At 40.6% G+C, this 12,285-nt stretch overlaps 1 protein-coding gene across 1 annotated transcript in view; it reads left to right on the top strand.

Annotated features, from left to right (window-relative positions):
- LOC126418725 (uncharacterized) overlaps positions 1-12,285 on the top strand; it is a 33,903-nt gene that overhangs the window by 3,105 nt on the left and 18,513 nt on the right. The window contains exons 3-4 of the mRNA XM_050085630.1: positions 7,210-7,271; positions 9,486-9,521. Of these exons, the coding sequence (XP_049941587.1) occupies positions 7,210-7,271; positions 9,486-9,521 (98 nt within the window). The remainder of the gene's footprint in view (positions 1-7,209; positions 7,272-9,485; positions 9,522-12,285) is intronic.

The raw sequence follows: 12,285 nt of genomic DNA, 5'->3' as shown, positions 1-12,285 counted from the left end.
ATTCCGTATTCTTCTTTCAGTGTTTTCCGGCTCTAGTAGATGTGATGGCCTGCGAGATCTTAAACTGAGTGCCGTTTCCCAAGCTCTGTTTCAACTGAAAGCTCTGTCACAGTTTATTAAGTTTCCTGATAGCTTTATTTCGACGGACTCCTTACCTATGCTGTCATAACCCTGGGTTCGGTGTGTAGCGGCGGTGGGGTAAGTGGACTGCTGCAGCCTGTTGTGGGGTTGTGAACCCACTGAGGGCTATGGCGGGGACGAAGCCTCTCCGTCGTTTCTAGGTCCCCAGTTCAATAAAATACAATACCTATGCTGTTACAAAAACATGGCGTTTGCAGCACTATACTGGGCTCGTCGTATTTGATTTCGTTCGTATATTCGAGGCAGTGGTCGACGACAGCTGATTTTCTTGGTTGTTTCAAGTCGGGTACGTCGCTAATGTTTCTTGCATCTCTCCTGGGCTTTTCTGATAGTCTTCCCAAGTAAGACATGGCAAATTCGCATAGAATGCGACACAGTCCCGTCTTACCGAGACTTAAATTGTCTTTAACATTTCAAAGAATACTTTTTATCTTAGCTGTAGGCAGCTTAGGTTGCTTAGAAATCTACAGATCTTTCCGGATATTGGGCCATCAAATGATGTCCAGGCACTTTTATAACTCTTATTCTTTGCGAGGTTTTAGAAAAAAAAGTAGCTACCATGGTCTCAGCCTCCCCTAGGTTCATCTCTGTGCTGCGTCTGGGAAAACGTCATGGTTGGGTGCCTTGTTATTGTTCCTCAACTTAAAATGATGTGTATGCTTCTTTCATTCTCTGTTCTGGAGATAGGACTGCATTTCATAGATACAGATTTTGTCTGCCAGCATGCACAACTTGTGTTAAATATCCTTAATATACTGAAAACAAGATATGCGAAGATGAAACAAGTCCCAGTTTCTTATCTTGAAATATTTATTCTCCCACGCGATAGCTTTAAAGCCGCTGCGAACTCATCGCCAGAAGTTATTATTTACAGAAACACAAATTTTTCGAACCGAGAGTACATCGCCCGAGATTTTGTTACAATCTATGAAAATCCAAACCGCTGTGGTCTCTAATGAAAAGGCTCAATTAACTCATCTATAACAGATGAGCATAGATTCACAGTATTTCAAATGCACGAAGTTCTACCTATGTTTATTTTCTGGCATTACATCTAGCCCATTAGCACATACCCAAATCCACAGATCCTGTCGCTATGCTCTGCTTGGTTAATGTAGTTTCGTTCGGGATTACACGTGCACGGCTTCATTTGATGGCAGAGTGGTGTGGTGATATCAATAAGGAAGAACAAGTTCACTTTATTTGTGGTTTTTATTCTTAATTTCCAGCACCAACAAAAACAAATGCCATCAGTGTCGCCACGGTACCATTGCCTACAGCTGTCCCACCAAACAGTACCCGTATGTGTCAGACTCCCCTGTTGCTGTCAGATCCACCGCTACTGGTCACTCTGTCCTTCATCTGCGACAGGATTTTTTAAAATGTCGGGTTTTGACGTCGACGCAGCTATACCTCATGATTACAAGTTGCTTTTAACTCGACTTCAAGCAAAATGTAGTACTTCATAATAAAATTAAATTCCTTCACGGATCGCCAGTTCTGTCTGCATGAAAATCATGATGTAATGTGTGGACTGGAATGGGTTTCCATGAGGGTAGCAGGGGTAAAAATACATAATAACATGAATCTTTTCAAAAGTGACAAAATAAAAACTAAACAGAATATTGTTGTTATGCATATCAAATGACTGCCTTTGTTTTGGGGAGCAAGACGAAATATTTTCAAAGTATTCGATTCAAATTTATCATTGTTTCAAATAATCAATATTAAATCAAAGTCTTTTAGGTTAAAGCAGTTATTTGAAGTGAGGTATTTTAAACCTCCTGCTTTGACTGAGATACCTCAAATGCTACAAAAGGCTTTTTTTAAAGGTGTTAAAATAGTTTGAGCAGTTCTCTCATATGAGCCTTCGTGGGATTAGTTTGGGAGTGTATCCCTGAAGAGACTCATTATATCACTACGAATAAGAGGTGGGTCCGATTTTCAACAAATGTAATTTTAGGTATGGTTTCTAAAAAGGCAACCAAAAGTGCAAAGTAAATTAAGACTGTCATGAACAAACAAGTTTCGATCTGAAGCAGTCTGTTAGGCCTATATCGAATGCTTCTAGTTGATATTAAATTGATAGTGAGAGGGAGGGATCAACGAATGTATGTCACTCAGTATCAGTTCAGAATTAATGCTTGTAGATTCTACGACACCACAATAACTTGGCAACAATGAGCACGTGGTTTTCAAAATATTATTTTTGTAAAGTAGACATTGATGATGAGCGTTTAGTGGCTTGAAAGCCGATGCGTAAGAGAACAAATATTTGTCTCTTTAATCGCCGTCCACATCATAGGCGTAATGTTTGCTACATTTTGAATGTATAGGGTGATTCTGTGATGATGATATAGACTTTCAGTAATGGTGGAGAAAGGTAAATGTATCAATTTGAGGTAAGGGACCCAGATCCGGAAACGCCGACTCCAAAGTTATAGGCGCAAATCATTCTCACACTTCTAACAGTGGATACTCATACTGATACTGTTTCTGTTAAGATTGTAGGGTAGGCAACATACAAAGGTGGTACTACGAACCAATATGAGAAAAAACTGTCAAGTAAATACTTGAAACACATCTCTTCTACTGAAAGCTCTTTGCCGGCCGGTGTTGCCCTGCGGTTCTAGGTGCTTCAGTCTGGGCTCGCGTGACCGCTACGGCCGCAGGTTCGAATCCTGCCTCGGACATAGATGTGTGTGGTGTCCTTACATTAGTCAGGTTTAAGTAGTTCTAAGTTCTAGGGGACTGATGACCACAGATGTTAAGTCCCATAGTGCTCAGAGCCATTTGAACCATTTGAAAGCTCTTCGGTTTCCATATTTTTGGAGGAGATAGTGTGGACCAAAACGAACATTTGTACAGTAAATACGGGCTCTAAAATGCCTACCTTAAGAACTATAAGCACTTCTGCAGTAAAAAAGATGTGTTTCACGCTATCAGAGATGAACAAGTGCTCACAGCGCTTGAAGTATGCATTTTGGAGTCCATATTTACTTGCAATTTTTTTCTTATTTGGTCCGTCTCTCGACGTTGCCTACCCTACAATCTTGAAACATCAGTAGCGCTACATATATTCCAGTGTCAGAGGTATCAGATAGCTTTTCGTTTATAACTTTCGATTCGATCGTCAATGCACAAGGCTCTCTTACCTCAGATTGATATATTTACCCATCTCCATCATCACAGAATCATACAGTACATCACGCATTTTCGTGTTTTATTGTGGAAGACTCTTCAAGCTTCAATTCATTACCTATGAATTGAAGGAGAAGAAGAAAAATGAGCAGAATGAGTAGGGGAGTATGTATTGGACTTCAACGTCTATATAAAATCGATGCCAGATGTGGAGAGACAATCAGACCCAATTGGGTATCAGTTTTTGTCAGTGTAATTTCTAACCTTAATAACTTTGCAAATAATTTAAAAGCCACTCATTTCACCATTGTTTAAAGAGAAAGGATGACAGTTTGTGCTAGTAATATTCAAATATTCGTGACAGCTGGGGCATGATAATGACAGGGCCCCAAATGAGTCGCTGGTCTTGGCTTTATGGATTCAACACATATCGAAAAATATGATCATATCTCTAGAATTTATCTGAATGAACTGAGTGTTGTTTTAAGGAGGAATGTACGTGTCAAAAACTTGAGCTCTTAACACGAATCTCGAAAAACTTCAGTCAGATATGAGGCTGTGAAGACTGTGTTTAGGTACGACCAGGACCTCCTCCCAAACCCCTTGAATGACTTCAACCACATCTGGTTGATGGGGTGCCTTTGGTTACACGTCTCGGTCACCTCTTGTTCGCATTGACGGCACTTTGAACAGTGGACGTTACATTTCAGATATGTTACGACCCGTGGCTCTACCCTTCATTCGATCGCTCCGAAACCCTACATTTCAGCAGAATAATGCAGGACCGCATGTTGCAGTTCCTGTATGGGTCATTCTGGATACAGAAAATGTTCGACTGCTGCCCTAACCAGCACATTCTCCAGATCTCTCACCAACTGAAAACGTCTGGTCAATGGTGGCCGAGCAACTGGCATGACACAATACGCCAGTCACTACTCTTGATTAACTGTGGTATCGTGTTGAAGCTGCATGGGCAGCTGTACCTGTACACGCCATCCAAGCTCTGTTTGACTCAATACCCAGGCGTATCAAGGCCGTTATTACGGCCAGAGGTGGTTGTTCTGGGTACTGATTTCTCAGGATCTATGCACCCAAATTGCGTGAAAATGTAATCACATGTCAGTTGTAGTATAACATTTCTTATTTGTGTAGCAATGTTAATGGCCAGTAGTGTACATTCTACCAGTCACACACATTTATGTAGGCTGCAATTTCCTCTTAGTAATACAATGATCATAAATTGTAATTAGCACTTCAACCACAATGGTCATTTTGCGATGCATTACAACCTATTTTCAGCTGTTCACATTACTAATTTACTAGCATCTCGACTTTTTGAAAGTCATTAAAATATTTGGGATATTTAGACCAGATATTTAGTTTTGCCTCTCATGGCCGACACCATTTCTGGTAATTATTATCATTTCACCCGAACGACACTCCCTAAACTTTCATGAGCGTACGAGTACCCCTTTCGGGAGCAGCTGCTTGTTGTCTCGCGACGTACACGAACGAAAGTATCTCCACTCACGAATTTTTGTTACAGTTTATGCGTCCTTCACAATTAGAATGTTCAATGAATTGTGATTCAGGCCACGTTTCTTGTGACCACAACCGTTGTGGCATGGTTGATTATTGTCTCGGCGACAGAAGCAACGAACGCAGATAATACTCTTTTGACAGTTAATGGCGATACCTTTGCTGATGAAGACTGATATGAAAGACACAACGTGTAAGATGAGGGTTTCAGCCGTTTTGGCAAAGCAGCAGTTGTCGTTTTTGTAGACCAAGAGTCGGCAATATTTGTGACAAAAGCCCAATCACGACTCACTAGCAATGGTACCCTGCGCTCTCGACAAAAACAAGTACCGATATCTTAGGCAGGCAGTGATACTAAAATACGCTGAAACTATTTTAATACTTTTATATAATTTCAGTGAACTTCATTGCCGTTTACATAATATCTGCAATGACGATGACGTTTGCACACACCTATAGCTAACTAACTTCACCTCCATCATCGTATTGATGAAGATGACGTTGCGGGGTTTTGCGATAGTGAAAATTTATTATGTAGTAGCTTTCTCAGTACCTGTAGTGAAATGAATATGAGTGAGATGGAAAAAAGTAATTAAGCTGTTCGTTACCGCCAAAGTAGTCGCCATAACTGCTAATACACTTACCCCACTGAGGCAACACGGTCAACGCCTTCACGGAAAAATGTTTGTGGTTACCTATGGAACCGTCATTGCACGCACCTATACTTAATTGACTTCACTTCCATTATCGTATTGATTAAGATGACGTTGTGGGGTTTTGTAATAGTGAAGATTTATTATGTAGTGGCTTTCTCAGTACTTGCTCCTTTATTGTAAGTTGCAGTCAGATGAATATGAGTGAGATGGACAAAAGTAATTAAACTGTTCGTTACTTCAAAAGTAGTCGCCATAACTGCTAATACACTTATCCCACTGAGGCAACACGGTCAACACCTTCACGGGAAAATGTTTGCGGTTGCCTATGGAACCATGATTGTAAACAGGTGTGGGCCTCTTCGTCCGAAGCCCATCGATGGCCAAGAATATCTTTCTTCCGGCCTCCAGAAATATGGAAATCGCATGCGGAGATTTCGAGACTGTGTGGAGGATACGTAATAACTTCCTAGCGAAACGTCTGCAGAAAAGTCGAAACGACTTTGTAACTGCCTGTAATATAAATGGTCACAAATTTAAGTGGTTAGCTCACATAAATATCTAAGTCTAACAATATGTAGAGGTGGATGATTGTACGTTCAACAGATATCAGACTTCAATTCATTGGTAGCATGCTGCGAAAATGCTACTAATCTACAAAGGAAACTCTGTTTTCGAATGTTTTACAACTGCGTGGAACCCATATGTAGAGGCAGGGTAGAGGCAAGAACGACAGCAGGAACGGTAACAGGTTTGTCTGATCTACGGGAAAGCGTCACGGAAATGCGGAAAAAGCTAAATTAGCGGAAATTTCAAGATAGACGCCAACTATTGCGCTGAACCTTATTTACAAAATGTAAAGAATCACTGTTTGGTGAAGACTGTAGCAATACACTGCAGCCGCCAGCGTATTGCCTACTTAGGGACCACGAAAACAAGATTGACCAATTACAGCATTCACACAGACACTTGTCGGTCATGGACGAATGTAGAATACTGTACGGTGTTGGGCAGACGTTTCTGTAGCTCACAGGGACGAGGAGATCCGTAATGTATTTTGTTGTTCATAGTTTCTACCTACCTTTCTCTGGTTGTAAAGGCAACAGTTACAACGATTATAATTTTGAGTAACATGTTTTGGAGATTTGACAGATCTATTACAAATTATCAATGAATAAAACAGCAGAGATGGCAGTAATCATTTATTTAAAAATGATGCACAGTTTCGACTTTTATGCTGGTCATCTTCAGGTCTAACGCACCATATGGATGCAGCCGCTGGTTCACGGAACAGTTGCGTCGTGTCACAGTCGCTTTCTGCTGCTAACAGCTGCTGTGGGTTCATGCAACTGTTTCGTGCACCGCCGGCTGCATCCATGTGGTGTGTTGGATCTGAAGATGGGCAACATACAAGCCGAAACCAGTCATCATTTTTAAATAAGTGATTTTTGCGATCTCGACTATTTTATTAATTGGTACAATACGTGTATTGCAAATAAATGATAATCGATGTTGCCAGACTTGGGAAACACTAAGAAATTTTTTGTACGATTTAATTGAAGATTATTGTAAAACTTACTAAAGAAAATGAAGTTAAATCTTTGAACCTGTCAGTAAATTACACGAATGACTGTGGAAAGAAAGGAAGGTTTTTGTAAAGGAAATAAATGTGTTGGCTATTCTAGAAATTTTAGTGAAAGGATTGAAATTTATTAACACGTCTTATGTTTTCCAGGATGCTGGGATAATCTTCTCAGTGACGGTCACGTGATAGATGAGAGCAAATACCAGCAAAAGGCAAGTTGTAGAGATTCATATAATGCTTCGGATGTAGCAGCAAATATTTGATGGAACTGTCGTGTTCGTAACTGTGTAGAATACATACAAACAAATCTAGGATAAACAACGGTTACCTAGTCTCATTTCTTTAGGCTCTATACGTAGGAAGCTTTGTGGAAGGAAACAATTCAAGCAGCTACAAACTTACTGACCTGTTCGTTTATTCATCACCAGTATTAACTTTTATTCTGTATTTGAACCACGTCTCACTGTGGTTAAGTTACTTGACTCGCATTTTGAAGAAACAAGGTTCAAATCAACACTTCCAACCATACAAATTTAGATTTTCCGTGGTATCGCTAAATCGATTAACATTACGAGTTGATTTCTTCCAGTAGGACACAATAGATTTCCTTTTCCAACCTTTGTATATCAGCAATTGTGTTCTGCCTCTAACGAATTCGTCGTAGAAGGAACTTCAGACTAGAGTTTTCCTACTTCATTCGTAGGCTTCGCGTTTTACTTTTTTCCCTTAAAATATCTACGGGTTAACTTCACTTTTGTAACCTGGCACTGGAACGACCACAAGGGTATCTGAGCCTGTTAAAATTGTTCATAGTCAAATTCTGCTCCCCATTGTCGCGAGAAATAGTGCAATCCAAACCTTGGTGGGAAATTCTGGATTTCCTTTGCTCATTAGTCTTTCAGTTACTAACACACAGAAATGTACGTGATTCCATTTCTCTAAATATTGGTATTACAATACGCGGGATATCAATCCATTAGGCTAACACTAATTAAAATGATGTTACTGTTACCAGTTACTTTTAAAATGAGAGCACATAAATAGAGTAACTTCAAAATTTCATATGAATGAGAATCTACTTTTAAATATATGTTTCTGGCAATTAATGCCTTAGCTTTCAAAAGCCACTGTTATATCAGTAGGTATTCTGTGTTGTAATCATTGTGCATAAGAAATGAAGGAACTGAACTCGTAAAAGCCTTAAACACCGTTTCACGCAGTGATAGGACTACCAAGAAGGATGTCGCAGTGGTAAGGCGCTGGACTCGCATTCGGAAAGGACATCGTTCAAATCCCTGTCTGCCCACACAAATTTTGGTTTCCATAGTTTTTATTTATGATAAATGTGTTTGTCGGAAAGGATCTTTTGAGAAGGGCAAGGCCAATCCCTCCCCCCGCATCAGTGTGAGATGAGTTTGTGCCACGTCTCTAATGACGTCATCATCGACGAGACAGTAATACCTAACGGTGTTTCGTCTTTCAGTACCCCAACCAGAAGCACCGGTCTTTTGCGGTTTTTAGCACGTTAGATGCCGCTCTATAACTTTATCGTTTTAATCCAAGAGATTAGCAACGCCATACTAGCACATTCTGTACAAGTGAAGGCGAGTGATATATCATAACATGTAAGTTTTCACGGCCGGCGTCTTCATTAATTAAAACTTCCTGGCTGAATTTCCGTGGTCCATATATAGAACTTCTTCTCCTTCCTGACGTTTCGTTGCCTGCTGCAGGCAACATCTTCTGAGGTGAGTCGGCGACTGGCTGCTAGGCGCCGGAGGTCCCGCTTATATAGAGCGCTTAAATGGCGCCACCACTCATCACGTGCTTTCGACTTCGATTACCTGTAATAGAGATGGCACTAGCCAGAGATAGTTTCAAAGTCGAAAGAACGTGACGAGTGGTGGCGCCATCTAAGCGCTCTATGTAAGCGGGACCTCCAGCGCCTAGCAGCCAGTCGCAGACTCACCTCAGAAGATGTTGCCTGCAGTAGGCAACGAAACGTCAGGAAGGAGAAGAAGTTCTATATATGGTCCACGGCAATTCAGCCCGGAAGTTTTAATTAATGGCAAGTGATATAGTCAGGGAAAAAAACTGTATCCAAATTAAAAACCAGTTTAATCAGACGGCTTATATCAGATCTCCCAACTAATGATTTATCCTGAATGTAGAACGAGAATGAAAATGTTGGCGCAAACCTGAATGTTATAGGCTAAATCACCATCATCAGTCGGTTTCTCATTGTTAAGTGTCCTTACCTAATTTTTCAATTCATTTCTTACTTAAAATATAGGTAAGAACTATTTTACTGTACAGAGTGTATGCTATAGTCTCCGCAAATTGTTGCCCTCATCCTGATAAACATTAACTGATGTATATCACTTCCATGACTGTTCCGTTAATAGACAAAAATATTTCTGTTTCAGTGTTGGTTTTACTGCTTACTGGATAGAACAGGAGCGGTAAGTACATATGGAACATCTGTACAGGGCATTTCTCTTAATATAACACAGTTTCACTGCAAAATAATAGTGGCTTTCAACATCCTCACATTCAGTGACGTGAATTTAGAGCGTTCCTTGCAGATGTCTTTCCGATAAATAAGGATTACAATAAGGTGAATATTGCTAAATGTGGATATTGCTATTTACAACAGAAACAACAACGGTAGCCACTATTCTCGCTGGAGTTCAGTCAGCAGTCAGGGACAGAAACAGTAATTGCTGTTGCGGTCTTTAGTCCGAGACTGGTTTATGCAGCTCTCCATGCTACTCTATCCTGTGCAAAGCTTTTCATCTTCGAATAACTACTGCAACCTACGTCCTTCTGAATCTCATTACTGCATTTATCTTTTGGTCTCCCTCCATGATTTTTACCCCCCTCCCCTTCCCTCACCCCCCATCCCGCACCTCTCATACACACACATTTCTCTCCAATATACTAAAGTGGCGATCCCTTGATGTGTTAGAATATGTACTGTTGTACTGTCAACACAGAATGTGTACTATCTTTTAGCCTTTGTTGCAAAAATTTCTTTTCTCCGCAGTTTTATTCAGTACCTCCTCATTAGTTACGTGATCTACTCATCTGATCTTTAGCATTCTTCTATAGCACCACACTTCAAAATCTTCTATTCTCTTCTTGTTTGTCGTCCATGTTTCACTTTTGTACATGATTACACTTCAGACAAATACCTTCAGAAAAGACTGCACAGCACTAAATGTTAACAAATTTATCTTTTTCAGAAATGCTTTTCTAGCTGTTGGCAGCCTACGTTTTATATCCTCTCTACTTCCGCCGTAATCAGTTACTTTGCTGCCCAAACGACAAAACCTATCTATTACCTTAAGTTACTCTTTTCTTAATTTAATTCCTTCATCATCACCTGATTTAATCCGACTAAATTCCATTATACTTGTTTTGCTTCTGTTGATGTTCATCTGATGCCCCCCTTTGAACGGTGTGGCCGAGCGGTTCTAGGCGCTCCAGTCTGGAACTGCGCGACCGCTACTGGCGCAGGTTCGAATCCTGCCTCGGGCATGGATGTGCGTGATGTCCTTAGTCAGGTTTAAGAAGTTCTAAGTTCTATGGGACGTATGACCTCAGATGTTAAGTCGCATAGTGCTCAGAGCCATTTGAACCTGTCTTTCAAGTCACTTTCTATTTCTTTCAACTATTCTCCCAAGTCCTTTTTTGTCTCTGATAGAATTACAATGTCAATGGCAAACCTCCAAGTTTTTATTTCTTCTCCTTGGACTCTAATTACTACTCCAAATTTTTCTGTGGTTTCCTTTAATGCTTGTTCAATGTCAGATTGAATAAAATTGGCCATAGATAACAACCCTGTCTCACCCCCTTCTCAACCACTGCTTCTCTTTCATGGTCTCAACGCTTATGACTGCCGTCTGGTTTCTGTTGTAAGTAGTGTTTCGCTCCCTGCCTTTTACTCCTATTACCTACAGAATTTCAAAGACAGTATTCTAGTCAACAATATCAAAAGCTTTTGTAAGTCTACAAATATTATAAACGTAGGTTTGCCTTTCCTTAACCTATCTTCTAACGTCAGTCGTAGGGCTAGTATTGTCTGGCGTCTTCCTACATTTCTCCGAAATCAAAAATGATCTTCCACGAGGACAGCTTCTACGATTTCTCCTCTTCTTTTGTAAGGAATCGTGTGAGTATTTTGCAACCAGAATTTATTAAACTGATGGCTGGGTAATTTTCACATCAGTCAGCAACAGAAATTGGTATTTCTGTTAATTTGGAGTTAAGTCATCCTAGCCTATTAGAGAGCAATATTCCATTGAAAAACGTTTCTATATTTATACAATCTCCCGCTGCGGTTAGCGTATCTTACAGCTCTTCATTCCTTAATCCATGTGACGTTTATCTTTAGTTTTGCATTATAAGGCTTTCGTGTGACCCATAGCAACCACATGCGTACAATTCGGATCTGAAAAACTGTAATAAAAGACACCGATGCATAATAGCGGCATAGTGCACTAGACAAAGGAAGCGGCTAGTCGGGTAGCAGAGTACTTGCGGCGTGCACATGGGGGTTTTTTAGGCTAGGCAGTAGTGCGAGGTGTCCTGATGAACACTCACCAGTCGACGTGCAGGCAGGGAAATCAGTACGCGCTCAGTGTAAATACACTTCAGCTATCAAGATATTAGCAGTAAATTTTCAGAGTGTTCGGAATAAAGTTCCTGTATTTACTGCCCTCCAGGAAGCGTGTGGCGCGCAAATTATACTCGGGACTGAGACCTGGTTGAACCCTGAGATAGGAAGTTCTGAAATATTTAGTTAGGGTTGGAACGTGTATCGGAAAGACAGATTAGACACCGTAGGAGGTGGTGTCTTCATTGCAGTTGACAAAAATGTTGTGTCTACTGCGGTCGAAGAAGAGTGTGATTGTGAAGTTATGTGGACACGTTTAACAGGGCTAGGGGAAATAAAAATAATTGTGGGGTGTTATTACCGGCCACCAGGTTCCGCCGTGACAGTTCTAGAATCATTCAAAGGGGTCTACATTCTGTATCGCAGAAGTACCCAGATCACGCTATATTAGTCGGAGGCGACTTCAACCTACCTAGTATAGACTGGGATGTCTATGGATTCATTACAGGTGGTACAGACAAGCCGTTGTGTGAATCACTTTTGAACACATTACCCGAAAACTGTCTTGAGCAGCTAAATCGACAGCCAACGCGTAATGGAAATATTTT

Source organism: Schistocerca serialis, chromosome 9 (assembly GCF_023864345.2).
Source record: "Schistocerca serialis cubense isolate TAMUIC-IGC-003099 chromosome 9, iqSchSeri2.2, whole genome shotgun sequence".
Taxonomy (NCBI): Eukaryota; Metazoa; Arthropoda; class Insecta; order Orthoptera; family Acrididae; genus Schistocerca; species Schistocerca serialis.
This window is presented reverse-complemented; position numbering and strand designations above follow the sequence as displayed.